The following is a 23,647-nucleotide window of genomic DNA, read 5'->3' as shown; positions in this document are numbered from 1 at the left end:
AGATATGCATATAAAAGCAATAAAAAATAGGTGAAAATTAATTTGTTAATTGAGAAAGGAAAGAAAATCAACTATGAATTAGTTGAGAAATTTTCCATTAAAAAGTGAATTAATTTATTAATTAAAAAAAATCAATTAAAAATAATTGAGTAATTTCCCGTAAATTGTAACAAATATATAATTTTTTATTAATTTAAATAATAATTAATTTGTTATAATTTTGATAGATTAACTTCTTTTTATTGTGATAATATTAAAAGATATCAAATCCTTGGGGATCTTTATTTATATTTGATTATTACAATAATCAAAATTCAGTTAGATAGTGTTTGGTATAAATGAATTCTATAAAATTTGGTGTAATTCATTTATAAATATAAAATTTTAGTGTTTGATTAAATGAAAATTTATTTGAAATTCTTAATAATCAATTATATAGAATTTATTAAAACTAAACTAAATTCCATCAAAATTGATAGAATTTATAAATAAATTTCAAACTTAAAATTATATATATTTCAAGTGACAAAATTATCTTTTAATTATATATTATTTTATTTTATTTATTACAAATATAAAATTCATTTCACTTGAAATGAATTTCATATTTAATATAAAATATCCCAAATAAAAAAATTCATTTGTAAATGAATTACATTATAGAATTTATTTGTAAAATAAAATGAGTTTTATCATAAAATTGAACCAAACGTGGTCTTATAGGAAAATTAGGAGTTTATATTTGCTTGATTAAAATGACATTAATCCAAAACTATACTCGCATCAATTTTAAGAGCAATGGACTATATATTATCTCTCTTGGGTTATAGAGCTAGGGTAATTTATATAGTTCGTTTCTAAATTTTATTTATATAGTTCGTTTTTAAATTTTATCCTATGTTTCACTTTATTCCTTGATTTTAATTTATTGCTAAAAAATCTTTAAACTTCAATTTTATTTTACAAAAAATCCATCTAACTTGTAATAGTAAATTTTCATATTAAAAAAAAAATCCTTATAAACTATAATATCATGTTTACAAATGCACTTTCAGTACTTTCTAGTGAATCCTTATGGATTGTTCATTATAATCACAATTATAATTATTAAGATTCATTGAACTTTAAGTTATTTATTAAGTGCACAAGGACCAAACAATTTCATCCAGCACGGGAAGCAAATGCATATATAATAATCTAATCCTGTCATCATGCTGAAATATAATGCAGCTAATTAGCTGGATACCCAGAAAAGATAGTTATTTGCTAATCCTATATATATATATATATGTTTGTAGATAGATTGTTAACTCAAGGCTTGTGAGTTTTGTTGAAGCCGGTTAATGCTGTATTCACACATGTTCCAATTCGTTAAGGCCAGAAATCTCAGATGTGTTGATCTTTCCTACTTTCTTAAAGGACGGAATTATCAAGGGCCAATTCCAATTTCTGGCATTTTCTCTTGATAATTGTTGACTTACGCTAGCTTGCTGGGTTTCCATTGGCCAAGATGTTCTATGTTGCAGATAAAATAATAATAATAATAATGGTCTACAGAGGATTACAGAAACATGTAGTTCACATCAGATCAGAACAAAATAAGAACTCTGAGAAGAGTCAGTTTCCATAATCACTGGACTGCTGTAATGGAAATTCATTCGTTTCGTTGTTCATTTTCAGAATTTCTTGTAATATTCAGCTGTGTCATATTGTGCCTAAGTTTGTAGTATAAATAACCATAGTCAAGTACCACATTGGCATATCATTAAAAAAACTATCACACTTCTTGTAAGGGATTATTAATCATGGCTTCCGGAGGAATGTTTTGGATTCTTGGACTACTGGTTATGGGATTGGGAATATCAAAGTTTGCAATGGCTAGAGGTCTCAACTCAAAATGTGCATTCCCTGCTATTTATAGTTTTGGAGACTCAACTGCAGATACTGGAGGAATGTCTGCTGCATTTGGTCCTGTTCCTCCTCCCCATGGTCAAACCTTCTTCAAGAAACCTTCTGGGAGGCTCTCCGATGGTCGTCTCATCATAGATTTTATGGGTGAACTCCATAATCTATAAAACTTCTTAGCTCTTTGGACACTAATTAATTTAAGACTTCTAATTAGTTGTTGATTCAATGCAGCGGAATACCTAGGATTACCATATGTAAGTGCATACTTGGACTCTATAGGGACAAAGTTTGCACATGGGGCAAACTTTGCAAGCGCAGGATCATCTATCAGGCTGGGCCCTAGGAGCCCTTTCTTTCTTGCACTTCAGGTCTCTCAGTTCATACAATTCAAAGCACGCACCACACAACTCTATAAGAACTCGAGCAATAACGGTATGAAAAAGTCCTTGCCTGCCTGCATTCTGCTGCAACTTTTTAAATTTTTGATAGTTATAAGCGGTTGACAGTTTTCATTTATGGTCCCTGTCTAAAGGTTCTCTTCCAAATCCTAAAGATTTCTCAAAAGCCTTGTTCACATTTGATATCGGACAAAATGATATCATATTCGGTTTTATGAACACAACAGAAAATCAAGTTCCAGTAACATTTCCTGACATCCTTTCTCAGTTCAGTCAAGCAGTGCTAGTAAGCAATTTAGAAATTTAACATTTCAGCCCCTATGTAAATTCTTACTATAGACATTACCTAGGCATGCATTGATACCTAAAATTAATGTACTTGCTCACAGAGGCTTTATGGCGAAGGGGCAAGAGCCTTTTTGGTGCATAACGTAGGGCCAATCGGCTGCTTGCCATTCGGTGCTGCAATGTTCCCTCCAAAGAATGCTACTCTTGACAAGAATCGCTGTGCAGTGGCCCAGAATGATGCAGTTCATGAATTCAACAGGCAACTAAAGGACACAGTAGTACAGCTGAAGAAGCAACTTCCACAAGCTGCCATCACCTATGTAGACGTTTATAAAGTTAAATTTTCACTAATTGATGATGCTAGGAATCAAGGTAAAATCAAGTAATTTCTTGAGTCTTGTTTTGATGGGGGGATATATACATTGAAATTGATTTGAGTATTCAAATTACATTAGCTTGGTTTTTCCTGATTAATCCATTTATATGTTGTAATTGCAGGATTTGAGGATCCATGGAACTTCTGTTGTGGCATTCTTGAGCCTAAACTAGTTCTCTTTTGTGGGACAAAATCAGAAGACAAGAATAACTCTCGTACTGCAACTGCTTGTCCTGATCCTCAGAAACACATTAGTTGGGATGGTGTGCACTTCAGTGAGGCTGCAAACCAGTGGGTAGTGAAAAGGCTTTTCGATGGCTCAGCGTCTGATCCATCTGTTCCCCTCAACCAGGCTTGTCCTTAGACTAAGAGAGCATAATAATGAACAATAATTAAATAAAACTTTCACCTCAGCCAAAAGGATATCAGGACAGATGTATGGTTTTGTGCAACTGAAGCATCATAAGTTATCCAAATGTTGGGAGATTCTGTTTGAGCTGAGTAATTTTAAATAGAACTTTCTTACGTTGGAGTGCCCTTCTGTTGTAATTTTTGTCTGCAAAATTTCAGTTGAGAAATTGCTTATATAGTAGAGTTTTCATTTTTGTTCTAAACACATTTGCTTGCTTAAAACTGTCTCAGTTTTTGTCATGAAAGTATCACTACTTGCAGAGGAACCTAACACTCAATAATGGTTCTGGTTTTGGCTGGATTATATGCGATAGATGGAAATGCAAATCTTTGCAGACTTCAACCAAATGACTCATTTCCTGATGATTGGATTAAGACTTTCTCCAATCTAGTAAGGCCAGGTTCACTAGGCACCTGACAATGCTTTCCATAAAGATTTCCTTACAAATAAAAGGATTCATTTGCAATCAGAAAAGTTCAAATACCAGTTATATCAATCCGACAGCATTTTCTGTTGGCTGTTGGCTCCAAATCCCATTATGTCACTTTTGGATTACTTCAAACACGCAATTCTTTTTTAGTTCACAAGGAAGTTGCATAGATGTTGACAGAACATTTTACTAAAAACTGTAATCAAAAGTAAGACAAAAATGCGTCTGATGCGAGTATATGCATGCATACTGTTTTTATGTGAGAATTATGTTTATGTGCAGATCGGAATTGATTCAAGGTTTGCGGGTAGCTTTTAATATTTGAAATCCTATGATAGCAAAATGCATGAAACAAGAACACTCGTATAGCACAAATCTACTGATTTTTGGGCACATGATACATGCAATTGGTGTTAGTCTACATGATTTGCACAATAATTTTTGAGCAGAAAATTAAATCCCATATATCTACTTTAATTAACTTATTGGAATGGTGATAATTAATTTCATTTGGTAAGCAAATTACTTAAAACTTTCTTTTTATTACACAGACCGGTTCTGAGAAAATTCTCCCAGACTATATTAGAGAAAATGGAAACTTTGAGTGCTAGCTCAAAGTGTAGAATGAGGGCTCTAATGGAAAAAGAGATGACAAGCTTGCTTTTATAAGAGCAAATTTTAATAATTAATAATTTAACCATTTAAATTTATTAATTATAAATTGACCCTATAGGAATTAAAAATTACATAATTAATTCTTACAATTTTTGAAATTGCTATGATATAAAGCAACCTAAATAAAATTTATACTTTGGTCCATAAGTCTCTAGAGTTATTTTATTTTATTTTAATCAAGTCCAACTTATCATCCATTTTAATTCCTCACTTACGATTTATATTGTGCGACCCATTAGACTCCTAATATATTGGCAACAAATATAATTATAATACTTAGATTTAAATAAATTAATAATTTAATTTTATTATTAATTCATAAGTGATTAATTATATTTGTAGACCATTATTGATATCCAGTAATATATAATGACCACTCAAATATTAAAACTTGTCAAAGTAGTTTGACTAACGTTTTAGTGATTCTTACATCATTGTAATTAATATCTATTCATTATAATATTCTGATTTATACACTGATACATAAAATGTGTCTGCTATGCGTAAATTATTTCAGAATGTGTCTGTTATGTATAAATCATTTCTATTTTCTCAGTGTGATTGATTAATTAAATAAGATTTTCAATATTAATTTACCTTGCACAAGGATTTAACAATCCACATTAGCCAAGAACAGTTGAAATATTTTCTCTAATATTCTATCTTGACAATTACATATTTTCATACAATTCTACCTATATTCAATAGCTGTTATAGTTGTTATTTTTATATAGAATGACATGTGAACAATATCAAAACGTAGTAATTCTTAAATAAGATAATTTATTGTCTCAAGTCAATGCAAGTCTTTCCTTAAACACAGTTCCGTGAACTTGTCACTATAAGCATCCACACATTGGTTCTAGGTATCCTACATACCACAATTTAATGAGAATTGCTACTTCCTTTCATAAAAAATGACATGTGAACAACATCAAAATGTAGTAATTCTTAAATAAGATAATTTAGTGTCTCAAGTCAATGCAAGTCTTTCCTTAGACACAGTTCAGTGAACTTATCACTATAAGCATCTACACATTAGTTCTAGGTATCCTATATACTACAATTTAATGAGAATTGCTGCTTCTTTTCATAAAGAAAGAATACAAAGTGTACTAGTTTTACCAATGTGTACTAGTTTTACTGGTTTTATCTATATCCAATCTCAATATAACATTGACAAGGAATATTTTGAAATAATGCTATAATATAATTGGAGTCTCACAATTATAACCACATTATAATTTCTATTGTTGTGCATATAAGTTCTATGTATTTTATCTTTATTAGTTGACTTTCATTAAAATTAACATAAACATTAAAGATAAAAGTAGCCTTTATTGATAATAAAATGTGCATGTAATTAAGTGATTACACTTACAACTAATATATTGGCTGCAGTGCATATACAATAACAATTGGTGCATGAGTTTTTGTATCATAAAACAATGTCCCTGTAAAAGCTTATAATTGACTAAGGACTAGTAGAGTTTTGATTGGCCAAATAAAAGCAAATATGATTGTTGCAATGAGTCCATAAATGAAGTGTCCCTAATTGCAAGCATGTAACATGGGATTTAACTTAGAAGTAACGTTTTAGATATCAGGGTCATTGCTTTCGGTACAATAAATTTAGGCTTTAACAACATGCCATATATGCTGTTAAAAGTTTAAAACATGTTGTTAATAAGAATTATCAGCAAACATATGATGTTGTCCATAATAACACTTTTATATTAATTTACAGCACTATTATATATAATATTGTAGATATTATTTATTACGTTATATACTATCTTGATGTCAAAATATGTTTCTTGAAATTATTTATCACTTAATATCATCTATAAAATGATATTAAAAAAGTATTATTAAAACCTATATGTATTGTAGTGTCTCAATCATGAATAGTAGGGGACCCTCTATTCAGCTCCAAAAGTGTAAGAGAGAGACAAGGCCGATTTAACAATCACCATGCAGTAGTTTCAATGCTTCTTGCTGTTATAATTTTTAAAGCTTAGAACAGACCTCCTGGGAGTGGAATAAAGAAAGAAAGGCTCATTGTAGTGTGGGTAACTTAAATTCTTGAAGGGTACTGCTGCTGCTGAGACTTAGCCAGAATGTAAACAGGATGAGGCTACTTTGCGTATTTGTGCTTTAATTTTGACACTCCAAGAAAGGTGACGGGTGGCACTGGTTTGCAGAAATGTGGATTCCAGGCAATATACAACATTGGGGATTCGAATTCAGATGCTGGAGCAAGATCTTCAACATTGTCAGAGGTCAATTTACCAAATGGTGAAACTTTCTTCAAGAAGATTTTGTGATGGTCGTCTCATTATAGACTTCATGATTAGTACTGAAGGTTTTGGGCTTTAATTTGTTAGACATTCTCTGCTCCACACCTGAACATCCTTCATCGCCGTACATCACTGACCAAACCATAGGCAATGATGGAATTTTGCAACCAGATTGATGAAATAATTCAATGTTTAGGTTTCATGAAGGTAATTTTGTTTTTATATTTGTTACTATTAGAGCACATAACATTAATTTCTAATCAATTTTGTTCAACCTGTACTTATTTACTTGTATTGGGAACTTGCAACTCACTCTTGCTGCTACAATTTATTCATCACCAGCATTTGCTTATTTTCACTTCTTCAACATTTATGTGGGAAAATGGTAAGTTTCTTGCAATTGTATCTACTGAGAGGCACAACCCTGAACAAGTCTTATTTGCCAAATTTATGGCTTATTTTCAGTTTTCATGTCTGAATCTGAATTTTCTTGTTTGTAACTTTAATAGCATGTAGTTTATGTACTCTTAACTATGATTGTTGCAGGATGGGAGGGATAATATTGTTAAGATCCCATATTATTAAGGAACAATTTAAGAATAATCTTGGTGAGATGTTAACCTTAGCTATTGGTAGTCTAATCTTATCTTGCTAGACCTAAAACTCGAAATGGTAACCTAAGCCCATTGTATAAGGATGAGTGATCTAAAGCAATTGACTTTTCTTTTTTTTCTTGTATTCTTTCTTTTAAACTCTTTTGCTCTGCATCCATTATTATAGAATCAAACTTGATGGAGACATGTCTTGACTTGGAGACTCCCCAGGTCTTGCAATGCCTTCAGTTCTATGAGAAGAAAATTAATATTATAATAAATATTTAGAACATAAATATTATTATTCATATTATAATAATAATAATAATAATAATAGGCTAAAAAATAAAAGATGGATATGTATTTTAAAAAATAAAAATAAACCGATTAAAAACTATATAATTAAATTTATATATTTATAAATGATATAGAATTATGGAATTATATTTTTATTTATAAAATTTTTACTATTTAATCCCATATAATTTAAAATTATGACAAATTTATTCAAACTTAAACTTTTCATAAATTATATAAATTATTTTCACCATATGAATGATTTTTACTAATAGCGTTGAATGATAATCACAATTATAATTTTTAAAAAACAAAAAATATGAATTTTTTAATATAATTATTAAGATTCATTGAACACTATATATATATATATATATATATATATATATATATATATATAATTTTAAATTTACAGGAATAATCTTTTATTTGTGTATTTGAATACTCTCAACGCAAAACTTGTTAAATTTTGAGAATTGAATTCAAGCCAATTCATATTTCTATGCAAACGTTAACTTGGTTATTAAGATGCACAAGGATCAAACAATTTCATCCAGCACAGGAAGCAAATGCAGATATAATAATCTAATTCCATCATCATGCTCAAATGTAATGAAGCTAATTAGCTGGATACCCAGAAAAGATTGTTATTTGCTAATCCTATATATATATATATATATATATATATATATATATTGTTAACTCGCACAATTTGAAGCCGGTTAATGCTGGATTCACACATGTTCCAATTCATTAAGACCAGAAATCTCAGATGTGTTGATCTTTCCTGGTTTCTTAAAGGACGGGATTATCAAAGGCCAATTCCAATTTCTGGCATTTTCTCTTGATAATTGTCGACTTACACTAGCTTGCTGGGTTTCCATTTGCCAAGAGGTTCTATAATGCAGATATAATAATAATTAAGGCTGTGCACGGTTTTTTAGAGAACCAAACCAAATCAAAGAATCATACCGAACCGATAGGAACTGTACTGAATCGAATTTATTTTGATACTTTGGTTTAGTTTTGGTTCTTCACTAAGAACCGAACCTGAACAGTACCAAAACCGAACCGAAACCGTATCGAACTGGAACTGAACTGAGAATCAAATTTATATATATGTTTTTTTTTTATGTTTTTTTTAAGGTTTATCATATATTTTCAATATAATTATATATACTTATGTATGTATATATAATTATGAATTAAATATAACTTAATATTATATTTCATTTTTCTATATTTTCTTAATAATTTTAGTTATAAATACATTAAATTACCTTATCATTCTTAATTATAAATATACTATTATCTTATATATATATATATATATATTAATTCTTAATTATATTTGCATCTTATAGTTAAATATTATATGATTAATAAATAGTTAAAATGTATATTATATGATATACTATTATATTATATAATATATTTAATCATAAGTTATATATGCACATTATAATTAAAGATTATATAATTTAGGTATGGCTAAAAGATATATTATATGATATATTATGTACTAATAACTCAATTCAAAACATAAATGCTAATTCAAGTTTGCCTTTTTAAGGAAATAATTATATAAAATTATTTTAAGAACCGAGAATTAAACTGGAATCATACCGAACCGAACCGGAATCGAATATATATATATATATATATATATAAATTCTTAATTATATTTGTATCTTATAGTTAAATATTATATGATTAATAAATAGTTAAAATGTATATTATATGATATATTATTATATTATGTAATATATTTAATCGTAAGTTATATATACACCTTATAATTAAAGATTATATAATTTAGGTATAGCTAAAAGATATATTATATGATATATTATATATTAATAACTCAATTCAAAACTTAAATGCTAATTCCAGTATGACTTTTTAAGAAAATAATTATATAAAATTATTTTAAGAACCGAGAACCAAACTGAAATCGTACTGAACCGAATTGGAACTGAAGAATCGAGAATTGTACCAAACTGAAACCGAAACAATAAGAATCGAACCGGAACCGTATCGAAATTTTGAAATTCCAGTTCGGTTCCGGTTCCTAAGCAAATCCCGAAATGAACTGGAACCGAACACCCCTAATAATAATAATAGTGGTCAAACCTTCCCCAAGAAACCTTCTAGGAGGCTCTACGATGGTCGTCTCACCATAGATTTTATGGGGGGGCTCCATAGTCTATGAAACTTGTTAGCTCTTTGGACACTAATTTAAGACTTCTAATTAGTTGTTGATTCAATGCAGCAGAATACATAGGATTACCATATGTAAGTGCATACTTGGACTCTCTAGGGACAAAGTTTGGATATGGTGTAAACTTTGCAAGTGCAGGACCATCTATTAGGCAGGGTCCTAAGAGCCCTTTCCTTCTTACACTTCAGGTTTGTTATAACAAGCACATAATTTTAAGGCATACACATAAATCACACAATCATACAATATATAATAAAGAAGAAGAATAATATAGGATTTAACGTGGTTCGATTGTAAGGTCTATGTCCACGAGCAAGACGAAAGAAAAAGGTTTTATTACGATGAAATGAGCAAGATACAATCATTCAGAACTCTCAAACTCTAACCTCAGTGTATTTTTTGAATATCTCATAACTCTATTGCAAAAAGCAGAATAATACAATATTTATACTGGTCCATATCCCTACAGATATCACTTTTTATCTCAATCGGGTAGCAGCGTGAAGTTTTCAAGTTGGGTCATAATTCGGGTCAATTTGGGTCCATGAAAAAAATATCCAAAATTCCAGCCACATAAAAATAACAATTCTTCCTCTTAGCTTGAATTCTCTCCATCATCAACAAAATAACCACAGACACTCTATCTTGCTATATGCCCTTGCAATGGCACTACTAAGCACTACAAACACCAACCAAGTATAGGCAATGCCTAAACTTGCTAACTGAGACTCCCTTGATCATTATATCTACTGGATTATCATGTGTAAAGACTTTTTCAACGACTACAGTTTCCTGAAATATAATGTCCCGAATGAAGTGATATTTGACATCAATGTGCTTAGTTCGCTCATGGTACATTTGATTCTTTGTGAGATGTATTACATTCTGGCTATCACAAAACACTGTTGGCTTGTTCTGTATCAACCCAAGATCACCCACCAAATCCTGTAACGATAAAGCTTCCTTTACCGTCTCTGCTAAAGCCATGTATTCATCTTCTGTGGTAGAAAAAGCAATTGTAGCTTGCAATGTTGTCTTTCAACTGATAGCACTTTCAGAGAGAGTAAACAAATAACTTGTCAGAGATCTCCTCTTGTGTAAGTTTCCTGCAAAATCTAAATCCACATAGCCAATAACTGAATCACTTATCTTGGCCCTGTCAAATGTCAGAGCAACATTTGTAGTACCCTTCAAACACCTTAGAATCCATTTCACTGCCTGCCAATACTCTTTCCTAGGACACGCCATGTATCTACTCACAACACTGACTGCGTGTGAAATGTCAGGTCGAGTGCAAACCATAGCATACATGATACTACCAACAGCACTCGAATAAAGAACATTGGACATATGCTCCATCTCCTTATCTGTTTTTGGTGACATGTCTGCAGATAACTTGAAATGGGTAGCAAATGGGATAGTCACAGGCTTAGTATTGTTCATGTTGAAACACTTAAGCACTTTCTCAACATATGCCTGCTGAGACAATAAAAGCTTCCCAATACTTCTATCCCTAGTAATTTCCATTCCCAATATCTTCTTTGCAGCATCCAGATCCTTCATCTCAAACTTATCACTCAATCGCTCTTTCAGAATGTTAGTTTATGACATACTTTTAGCAGTAATAAGCATGTACAATAGCAAATAAATAAAAAAATCTTCTGAAAGCTTCCTATGATACACACAACTGTCATATGGACTACGAATAAAGCCATTACTAATCATGAATATATCAAATCTTTTATACCATTGTCTAGGTGACTGTTTCAGACCAAACAAAGACTTCTTGAGTCAACAAACATGGTTTTCTATACCTGGATTGACAAATTTCTCAGGCTAACTCATATAAATTTTCTCCTCCAGCTCACCATACAAAAATGTTGTCTTTACATCTAGTTGCTCGAGCTCTAGATCATGAAGAGCAACCATAACAAGTAAGACCATAATAGAAATGTGCTTCACAACTGGAGAAAATACTTCATTAAAGTCAATTTCCTCTCTTTGAGTAAAGCCTTTTGCTATCGAGGTGTTTCAACCCTTGGAGTGCGTTCCTTTTTTTTGAACACCCATTTGCTTCCTACCACTTTTTGTCCCTTGGGCAATGTTACAAGCTCCAAAGTCTAATTCTTGTGAAGAGATTCAACTTCTTCACCCATAGCACCGACCTACTGATCTGCATCTGAATAAGAAATAGCTTCTCTATAATTGTTGGGTTCATGCACATCAACTGTCTCAGTAATTGACAAGGCAAATGTAATTAGATCTGCATATGCATATCTTTGCAGGGGTCTAATCTATCTTCTCTCTCTACCAGTTACAATTCTATATAGTTCCTGTTGTTGTTGCTCAGATGCATCCTTTTATTGATCAGGATCTTTCACTTCATTCTCTGAATCACTGGACTGAACTGCTGAAGTATCAATGTCAAGCTCCACCTGTTATCTAATATCGTGATCTGATTCTATTATTGACTTCTCTCTCTGACTATCCAATGAAGCAGACTCATTAAATGTCACATCTCTGCTGATAATTAATCCTGGAGACTTTGAATCATTGCACCACAACCTGTAGCCTTTCACTCCAGTTGCATACCCTAGAAATATACATTTTCTTACCCTTGGCTCAAGCTTACCATTCCTCACATGAGCATAAGCAGGGCAGCCAAGCACTCTCAGCTGAGAGTAATCAGCAGGTAAACTGGACCAGATCTCAAAAGGAGTTTTGTACTCAATAGTTGTAGATGGAGATCTATTAAACAAGAAATAGGCTGTATTAATTGCTTCAGCCTAGAAATCCTTTTCTAATCCTGAATGTGAGAGCATGCTTCATGCTTTATCACAAAGCGTTTTGTTCATGCGTTTTACAATACCATTCTATTGTGGTGTCCTTGCACAAGTGCAGTGTTTCACTATGCCTTCATTGTTGCAGAATGCATCGAACTCACTATTGCAAAATTCTAACCCGTTATCAGTTCTAAGACGCTTAACCTTCTTTTCTGTCTGCTTTTTAATCATCATCTTTCACTTTACAAAGGTTAAAAATGCATCATCTTTTATTTTCAGAAAATACACTCACACCATTCGAGAGTAATCATCAATCAAAATCATGAAGTACTGGCACCGCTCTTGGAAGGAATTCTGTTAGGACCTCATAGATTTGAGTGGATATAATCCACCGTTCCTCTAGTTTTGTGCATTGCCTTTTTGTCAAACTTCACCTTGGTCTGTTTGCCAAACGCACAGGGTTCACAAAAGTCCATAGATTCTGTTTTTTGCCCATTTAACAAATCTCGCTTGCTCAACTCAGATAACCCTCTTTCACTCACATGACCAAGACGCAGATGCCATAATTGAGTCTGATTCTAATTATTGCTTTTGGATGCTACTGAAGCTTTCCTTGAAACTGTACTGCCCTGAAAAAAATACAATCCTGAAACCAAACTGCTCTTCATGAGTACTATAGAGCCCTTGCACACTTTGAGAACTCCATTCTCTGCATGGTATCTGAATCCATGAGAGTTAAGTGTCCCAAGAGAAATCAAGTTTCTCTTCAGTCCTAGAACATGCCAACACTCTATAGTTCTAACAACGCTATCAAACATCCTCAATCTGATGTTACTAATTCCTTCCACAGGTAATGCATGATTATTGCTCAGAAATACCTTACCACTCATCTGTTTGTCAGTAACAAATCAATTTCTGTGTGGACACATGTTATAAGTAGCTCCAGTATCAAGAATCTAGGAATTTTGTCCATGATCTGAACTCACGGATAGAATTTTTCCAACACTGTCATCACCATCAGAATTGATAAACCTGTCAACCATATTCACAGAACTTTCTGATTGCTTTCCCTTTTTATTTTTCAACTTGGGATAGTCTCTCCTATAGTGTCGTTACTCCCCGCACTCAAAACAGTTAGCATTTTTCATTCTTGACTTAGATCTAGCCTTAGATTTCTTCCTGCTAGAAGAAATTCTTCACCTGCTCACCAAACCTTCCCCCTCAAATCTTTCTCTATTATCTTAAAAATTCTTTTTTAACTCATTCGATTTTAGAGAATTACTAACATTGTCTAGTGAAATACTGTCTTTCCTATACAACAGAGTATCAACAAAAGTCTCATAGGAGGGTGGCACAGAACATAATACAATAAGAGCCTGATCCTCATTATCAATATCAATATCAATTTTTTCTGGTCCATAATGATTGAATTAAATTCATCCATATATTCTTTAATGGGAGTACCTTCGCTCATTCTCAGATTATAAAGCCTTTTCTTCAGATATAGGCAGTTGGTCAGCAATTTAGTAGATTACAACTCCTCCAATTTCTTTCATGTTGCAGACGCTGAACTTTCACCAGCAATCTTGTGTGAGAGATTATCAGTTACGCTCATGAAAATTGCGCTCAAGACTCTCTCCTTCATATCAGCCTTTTTCGCCTCTTTCATACCTTCCAGAAAGTTATCCTTGATTGCCTTCCATAGACCTTGCAGGATCAAGGAAGATTTAATTTTAATCTTCCACAGGCTGAAACTCTATCCGCCATTAAACTTCTCCATCTCATAGATGACGCCACCTGTAAACCCTAAATTGCGTGCATAAAGCTCTGATACCAGTTTGTTATAACAAGCACACAATTCTAAGGCACACACACAAATCACACAATCACACAGTATAGAATAAAGAAAAAAAATAAAACAGGATTTAACGTGGTTCGATCATAAGGTCTACGTTCACGGCTAAGACAAAAGAAAAAAGGTTTCACTATGATGAAAACAGCAAGATACAATCACTCATAACTCTTAAACCGTAATTTCAATGTGTTTCTCAAATATCTCATAACTCTACCGCAAAAAGTACAATATTATAATATTTATACTAGTCTATACCATCACAGATCTCACTTTTTATCCCAATTGATTCGCAGCGCTAAGTTTTCGAGTCGAGTCACAATTCGGGTCCATGAAAAATATATCTAAAATTCAAACCACATAAAAATAACAAAGTCACTCAGTTAATACAATTCAAAGCACGTACCACACAACTCTATAAGAACTCGAGCAATCACGGTATGAAGAAGTCCTTGCTTGCCTGCATTCTGCTGCAACTTTTTTTAACTTTTTGATAGTTATAAGTGGTTGACAGTTTTCATATATGGTCCCTGTCTAAAGGTTCTCTTCCAAATCCTAGAGTTTTTCATGTATGGTCCCTGTCTAAAGGTTCTCTTCCAAATCCTAGAGATCTCTCAAAGGCCATATACACATTTGATATCGGACAAAATGATATCATATTCGTTTTTATGAACACAACAGAAAATCAAGTTCCAGTAACATTTCCTGACATCCCTGCTTAGTTCAGTCAAGCGGTGCTAGTAAGCAATTTAGAAATTTAAAATTTCAGCCCCCTTGTAAATTCTTGCTATATACATTACCTAAGCATGCATTGATACGTAAAATTAATGTGCTTGCTCACAGAGGCTTTATGGCGAAGGGGCAAGAGCCTTTTTGGTGCATAACGTAGGGCCAATCGGTTGCTCGCCATTCGGTGCTGCAATGTTCCCTCCAAAGAATGCTACTCTTGACAAGAATAGCTGTGCAGTGGCCCAAAATACTTTCCATAAAGATCTCCTTATAAATAAATGGATTAATTAATTTGCAATCAGAAAAGTTCAATTAGCAGTTACATCAACCAGAGCATTTTCGGTTGGCTCTTTTCTCCAAATCAAATAATGTCCCTTGGGATTACTTCAAACACATTATTATCCTTTTTTTAGTTGAGAAGGAAGTTGCACAGATATTGACAGAATATTTTATTAAAAACTGCAATTCACTTAAGCCTTCAATGGTGGATTTTTGACAGACAAAAACTCGTCGTTGATACCCTTGTCAATAATTTTTGTGACGAAAATTTGCCACTGTTGCCAAATCTCAATGACAAATAAATTTCCATGAATAATGCTATTGTTAATCCGTCAGTAAGCTGTTATTAATTTTGATTTTATTTTTAACTAATCTATCACAAATCCGTTATTAAACTGTCTAAGTTAAGTGTTATTTATCAATAAAATTATTTTTTTTAATTTCTTTTGTTATTCCTATAATTCATTAGAATAATCTATAAATAAATACAGTATATTAATTATAACATACTTATCAACATAATTAAAATTAATATATTAGTAAAATTAAATAATACATAGAAAGCATGTGATATTTATAACTACTAAATTAAAATAAGATCACATCCTAAAAAGTACTATTATTACTTCACATAATATCTCTAAGTGCAAACATAACACCAGGATGCTTTTACTTCAAAGAAGAGGTTAAGCAAGGAGTATAAGCAGCCAGCGAAGATACATTGCAGGATCAGTTGCAATCTAGCTCCACTATAACCTTGGAGTCTGATTGCCGATACGTCATATCCATGACTCTTGAGTGGGAGCTCTTGTAAATAACTCGAGAAGTCTAATGTTGGTAACAGCCACTGGTTGGGCAGAGCAAGTTCAAGATAATGCCACTCCTTGTGAATAAATTATGGTTGATGGCTCCCACTCTTAGCACATTAAGTACAGAACAATAATTTAGAAGATGATAGTTTATAAAAAAGAACATAAATAATATAGTAAATGATCTTTAATACGACACAGTGCCACACGTTTCTTCCATTCTTCTGCCCCTTTAATGCATTCCCTACACAGTGTGCAAGCTCATGGTTGAGCAACGGTTGCTCTCTTCTTCCTTGCTCAATAGCCAAATCACTATCAGAGACATTCATCCAGCCAAAAAGTAAACTCAGAAGATTCAAAATTACATATCTTTAAAATTTAACTAAACACTATCAGCATAAAACGTTGGTTGTCTAGACAAAACTTGTTCACCAATGTAGAAGACCTAGGCAAGTTTTTAGTTGGATATCAAGGAAGCATCAAAAGTCATATACTCATGTTTCATAATTTTTAATACATAAAGCAGTTCCCTGCACCCAGAGCCAAAGGGAACTGAAAGATAATAGTTGTAGATCATATAGGGTGTAGGGATCCAAATACAGCTAAATTGTTGCAGCTTAAAAAATGCAGACCCAACTACACATGCACGCTAAACTGTTGCAGAAACATGAAATTGCTCATCTCCAGGAACTGTAGGAATATTCAAGGCCTAAAATTTACAAACCCATGACAAATCGAAGAGAAATTCTTCACAAAAACTGAGAAACTAGGGCATAAAAAGAAAGAGATAAATTGTAAAAAAAAAAAAAAAAAGGGAGAAGTAGAAACGTCTTCAACTTCGGATTGGAAAGAAGAGTTTATCCACGAGAAGATCTCCAATCTGCAGACAAAATAAGAAAGCAGTACATTCTGTTCATTGGCTAGTCGTCACTTTGCCCCACTGCTGCCTATGGCGTCAATTAAAGCAGCTGTTTGCATAGCCAGGTGTGCCTCTACTCGTTGAGCACACCTATGCAGGTTATCCGACTCTGATTTAAGGGTTTCAAGAGTCTAAATCCGCTGTTTGGGGACTCAATTATCTCCTCCTTTGGCTAGACTCCAATGACACTGCATATCAAATCTCTTGGAGGATTGAGGTTCTTATCATGAACAATGGGATGTATCATCAAAAGAGAGAAAGAGGTTGTAGCGAAAGGGAATGATTTAGCTCAGTTCATTTACCTTTAATTGTTCTAAATGAACGCACGGGTGTGAGACGCAACGGTGAGAGCTCCTGTCCACAAGTAGACTGAGAGAGAAAAGCAATATCGCAATTCTGAGAAGGCAAATGATGGCGCAGTCGATGAAGACAGTGATAGCGGCAAGGACGGCGATGGCCACCCAGACGGCGACACACTAGACATCTTAAATTGTGTCGCTCATCAGTCAGAAATGTTGTCAGTAATGATGGCAACAAACCTCCATTAGCAATCAGTCACTAAATCTGTCAGCAATTTAATTTATTATTGACAGATTGAAATCTGTAGCTAAAGGAGGTTTTTTTTGTAGCCTCCATCTGATCAATCTCCAAATTGAGTTCAATAACATGGGGTTTTCCGCTCTCTTTACTTCAAACATATTATTCTTTTCCCTCACTTTTTCCATTTTTTCTGAACTCAATTCTGATGTGACTAAGAAACTACTATCGCCCAAATGGTCAAATCTATAGTCCTAACCATTTGTGTTCAGAAGTTCCATTCAAAGCAAATAAGACATGAGTAGGTAAAATAGAAAACTTCAAAGTTGAGTAGTTTATCAAAATGGTAAAAGCAATTACAAGCATTCTGATGTGCGGTTTGGTGTACCAGTAGAAGAAAATGATATTCCAACATTTCTTTCTTTATTCAAGATCAAGCCATACAAAAAAGAATGTGAAAAAGGAAATTTCATCAATCCCATCAACAATGAAGTATAAATGCAACCATTTTTTTTTTTTAATTTGTTTAGTTGCTTGACCCACCCTACACCCCTAAAAAAGGAAATCATTATATAAAGAACACTTGAAACAAATTTCTGATTCCTGTTGTTGGTGCTTTCGTTTACTTATTATTTTCCCATAATTCCAACAGGAATCTAATAGAAACAAAACCAACAAACTAATTCTTGTCTAACATGTATCTTACAAGTGCGAGTATATGCAGAATTGGTATTATGATACCTCAATGGCATCATCTTGTATAATTTGAAGTTGTGTGTGAAGGAGGGTTACAAGTGACCTGGATTTTCTGTTCCGGACTCTTCCTGCATCTTTCAACAACTCGGCCAACCTTCGCTTCTCATCATCCACATCAGGATTTGCTGTTCCTAGCTTCTCCTCCCTCATACCAACAACACTGTCCAAGATTTCAATGGCATCATCCAACCTGTGTAAATAAGATATATATGAGAAATTATAAACTAAAACCAGAAAACTGAAGGAATGATATAACACTGGATGAGAAATGTACCTTCCCATTGCATCATAGGTGCCTGCTAGGTTGCTGTAGACCCCTAATGTGTCAGGATGATAAGGTCCATATTCCTTCTCCAAAATGCTTCTTGCCTCTTCAAATAGATCTGCAGCCTCATTTATCGCAAAACACTGCACACAGGCAAGACCCATTTGATTCAAAGCAATGCCAAACAATACAGATCTCTTTTCTCCACACGCTCGAAACTTCAAGATGGCACTTTTGAAGGTATTGTAAGAATCAGCATAATTCCCCATCATGTAGTACATGACTCCCATCTGGGCTTCAATTCCTGCAATTGTGCCTTGTTGACCAGGAGAATTGTCATATATCTTCCAAGCATTTTTAAGTAACTTTAGCGCCTGATCAAACTCATTCATAGATTGATAGATAGCAGAAATATCAATAAATCCACTGGCCATCTCTTCTATAGGATTCCCAGGATTGTGTTTTTCATAAATTCGAAGCGCATTTTCGCAATAAATTTTAGAATCCCTGAACTTCCCTATCCTATTATACAAATCAGCCAAGCGTACGAAAGCTGAAGCAACTGCCGGATGATTCTCCCCTTTTCTTGACTTGAACACTGTAAGTCCTTTCTGATAAGCGAAAATAGCCTCATCATAGCGTGCCAAAGATAAATATGCATCTCCAATGCTGCAATCAATTGAAGCGACGTCTATGTCCTGCCCATTTGCCGCCATGGACATGCTTGCTAAAACATAATGTTCAAGAGCAGTTTCATACTCTCCTTTTGCTTCAGATATAAGTCCCATAAGCCTCCTATCTGCTGCTTCTTCAAGCGATGCAGGACCACCTTTCTCCCTGTGGATGTCAAGTGCCATTTGACAAAGCTTCTCAGCCTCATCAAATTGCAATGCTTGAACATGAGCCTCGGCTACATACCTGCAAGTCTCCCCAACTCGAGGATCTGTTTCTCCAAGGACTTGCCTTTCGATTTCCAAACCAGCTGTATAACACAGAATTGAATTCTCCATCTGGCTTAGCATTGCATAAGTATCACCCAACTGCATGCATCCAGCAAATTTAGCAAGTGCATGATTTTGGCCATCCTCTATTACTGGGATCTCAATAGATCGCTCAAGAACAGGGATTGCCTCATTATATTGGCCTAAGCTGCAGTATATCGCTGCCAAAACATGCAAGGACATGACAAGCTCTAAATTGGGTTTTCCATTTGCACAAACCTCAAATGATTTTGTTGCCCGAAGAGCAAATTCAAGAGTCTTTTGTGGATTTTCGCCTTAAGAAATCATATTCTTTGTTTGCTTGAGTAAGAAGAGTCCAAGGTCAGGGTTATCTAATCCCGTCTCCAGAGGATCGGCAGTTCCACTCTGAAATCTTGCTCCAATGGAACCAAAATTCCTGTGCTTCTTCATGTGGAAACCTGCATTTGGCCTTCTCATATTCTTATCAAACCTCCTATCAAGCGGAGGCTTCTCACGGGGAGATCTCCCCTTAGGACTAGATTTTGCAGATGCCTCCATAGCTGATTGCAAGCGGAAAAGCTGCTTTTTAAGACTTGCAGCTCGACTTCTGTCCTTGTTTGCAGAGATTTGATCAACAGAACCATTAGCATCCTTCTTGGGAGTGAAGCCACTAACATTGCCATCTTCTTTATTTTCAATCACCACTTCTTTCGTTATTACCTCCACTTCTCCAATATCTCCAACAAGGTGGCCCAATTCTGAATCAATCCTCGATTCCTCACCATAAGACAAAAAACTAGCCCAGGAGGGCGAGGGATTAGAGCTCTGCATTTCACAGACATTGTGATACAACTGCTCGATTGATGTGTCGATTACGCCATCAATAGATAGATCAATGGAATCACTGTGGGGACTATGTGGACTCAACATGTTTCTTGGAGACCTTTGATGACTAAAGCTTCCCTTATAAGGTAAGAATTCTCCATCAACATCATCTAATTCTCTGTCTCCGCTTATTGCATCCATGGCTACAAGTCCGGGCATTTTCTCTATGCTAATATATACATATGTAGAAACAACAATTCAAATTCTATAGAATGCACAGAAATGCTTTTCAAGAAGCAACCTTAAGTTTCATACATATATTTTTTTTTTGTTAAGCTTCATCCATAATTTAAATTTCTTGAAAACTAAATTTTCTGGACTCATACCAAATACCCAGATGAGATTCACCCAAAAGCAGAAAATAAACTGCAGAATTAAAAAAGAAAAATTGAAGCAAACACAGAAATCATCCAATAATATCCCAAAAGAAGTGGAGATTAAAAGAAGCATGGGTAGTCAATCTTATTGTTCTATTCAAGAAAAAAAATAAAAAGCCAAATATTTCTTTTGTTTTCTTTTCCCTTATTAATGTTCTGTGGGCATTATATACAGATACAATGACAGAGATAGAGCTCTATTTATGTAGCTATCTCTCAATTTGGCTATATATACAAAAATGAGGATGAAGAAGGTGGCAATCTTACTCATATATAAACAAGTGCAATAAATTTTTCAAAAATGAAGAGATTAATTAGAAAGACTTTTTAGCTATGAAATGGCATTCACAAAGACTATTCCTGCTAAGATGAGGACACTCTCTCACTTTTGTTTCTTGAAATGATCAATATATAAAATGGCTTATGTAGATTTAAGACCCTTTTATCAAGAACTGGAATTTCTTGACTGGTCCAGCCCATGTTTTCTTCCTTCTTCAGTATCCCACTTAGTTTACACACTAATTAGTACAAACTAATGATATGTCACATGTTAATCTTTAACTAATCTTCTAATTAACTATAATAATCATAATTTATTGACAGAAATAAAAGACTGATAACACAGGATTTCATTTTGGGGGTAACAGCTAGCTACATCAAAAAATGGCTAAGTTGAGTAGTAAAACAGCCAAATTCTTGGAAAGTATCAAAAGTTAAGAATATTAACTGTCATCCACCCATAAGCCACTACATCCATGATCCACTAGGTGATCTCTTCAACATCAGAACGCACAACTATTCACTGTCATCTTACTCCCAGTGTTGGTTGTGGTTGCTCCGGTTCAATTTATGGTGATGCAAGGAGAGGCAGTTGATTGTGGGCAAGTGAAAATATATTGCAGGGAAATTCAACATCGCATACAAAAGAAAATCATAGATCCAATAAAACATACAAAATCAAATCAAAGAAAATCACAATAAATTACAGCGAATCAAAGCAGAGCAAACATACAGTATCCAACAAATTCGACGGCAAGAGGGAGATCGAAGCACACCTGTGCAAGAAAGAGGAGAACGACGAGCTGGTACGGCTTTGGTTTGTGATGGCGACCGTGCAACGGCAGCGTAATTAGACGGCGACGGAAATTCCGGAGTAAGGCTAGGAGAGGACAGGCGAATCCGTCGGTCATTTTACTGTTTTTTATAGTGAGAGAATTAGCGTTTTGAAGCAATGAAGAAGGCGACTTCTCCCCCACCCTCTGTCTTCTCTCCCTCTCCCCTTTTTTTCTGCGTTTTATTTATTTATTAACTTTTATTTTCCATATTTTATATATATATATTAAAAATAATGTTTTTCGCTTTAGACGTTGAGAATTTGGCGCGTTTAACTGATTTTCAACCAAAAAAAGGATACGAAGAGGCCGAAGAAGGGCAAAGATGACAATGCGTGTGTGCCACAGAACGCGAAGCTTATGTATCATTCTGACGCGTGGATATTAAAAAGTAGTCTGAGGTTTAACTAGCTTTTGATAGAATCATTGGAAGACTTTGTAAGGGAATCTACGTGGACGCTTCAGACGCTGCCAGCTGTATTTGTTGTATAATTGAAGCAAAATAGTTTTAACAAAATATCGTATGAAGCAAAGAAGTCTGAAGCCCATATCGAATTTAGGTTATGGGATAAAAAGAGTTTTAAGGAAATTATCATTTTCTCCCTTGAAAAAATAGTTTAGAAATATTATTTTATTATTTAAAATTTTATGATTAAATAAATTTCACTTTAAATAAAATTTTAATATTTTTTCATCAATAATAACTCTAACAATAATAATAAATTCGCTTGGAGTTGATATTAAAAGGAAAAGGGAAAAATTTTAGAAAAAGTATTATTTTAAATATTAATAAAAATTTTTAAAAAAATTATTTAATAATTTAAAAATTTTTATAATTAAAATATATAAATTTAATTTTAATTAATTTTTGATATTTTATTGATATTTAAAAGTTTCATGAAAAATTCAGTCCATGTCATTTAAGTAATTTAAATATTAAATATTTTGATACATTTAACATAAGATGATAAATATATATAAAGTAAAAAAAAACTGAAAAATACGAAATATGATAAAACATGACACAATTAATTAATCATATTTAAAAAGGTATTTTCTCGATTATAGTTTTACAAAAATTATTAAATAATTATGCTGGCAAGAGAGTATTAAAAATTAATTTAAAATTAAATTTAATATATATTTTAATCGTAATAGTTTTAATATAATAATTAATAATTTTTTTTAAATTACTTTTTAATAGTAAGTAAATTTATATTTATTCAAAAAGTGTTTTTCAAACTTTTTAACCTCAACCCCAAACAAAATATATAATTAATAAGAATTATAAATCCATTATTCAACTATTATTTTTGGCAATTATATCCTACTTTCGTTTAGAGGAATAGTTATTTTCAATCTTTATTTTAAAGAATAATTATATAACATAAATTGTAAATTATCCTTTTCATGTTCTGAAAATAAAAGGAAAATGGAAAATTTTTAGTATTTGAAATACATTTGAAAATCATGTATCAAAAAAA

The 23,647-nt window shown here is 33.0% G+C and overlaps 1 protein-coding gene and 2 pseudogenes across 1 annotated transcript; 2 read left to right on the top strand and 1 right to left on the bottom strand.

Moving 5' to 3' along the window:
- Window positions 1-1,805: 1,805 nt before the first annotated feature.
- LOC110654813 (GDSL esterase/lipase At5g14450-like) lies at window positions 1,806-3,713 on the top strand (annotated as a pseudogene).
- Window positions 3,662-15,553, top strand: LOC110654771 (alpha-L-fucosidase 3-like; annotated as a pseudogene).
- Window positions 15,554-18,207: 2,654 nt separating this feature from the next.
- LOC110654811 (protein KINESIN LIGHT CHAIN-RELATED 2) lies at window positions 18,208-22,354 on the bottom strand. The gene is given in 3 exon segments (XM_058140712.1): window positions 18,208-18,752; window positions 18,837-20,838; window positions 22,107-22,354. Coding segments are annotated over 2 exon segments (2,211 nt in total). The 5' UTR covers window positions 20,834-20,838; window positions 22,107-22,354; the 3' UTR covers window positions 18,208-18,538.
- Window positions 22,355-23,647: the final 1,293 nt, after the last annotated feature.

Source organism: Hevea brasiliensis, chromosome 18, assembly GCF_030052815.1.
Source record: "Hevea brasiliensis isolate MT/VB/25A 57/8 chromosome 18, ASM3005281v1, whole genome shotgun sequence".
NCBI classification, from domain to species: domain Eukaryota; kingdom Viridiplantae; phylum Streptophyta; class Magnoliopsida; order Malpighiales; family Euphorbiaceae; genus Hevea; species Hevea brasiliensis.
This window is presented reverse-complemented; position numbering and strand designations above follow the sequence as displayed.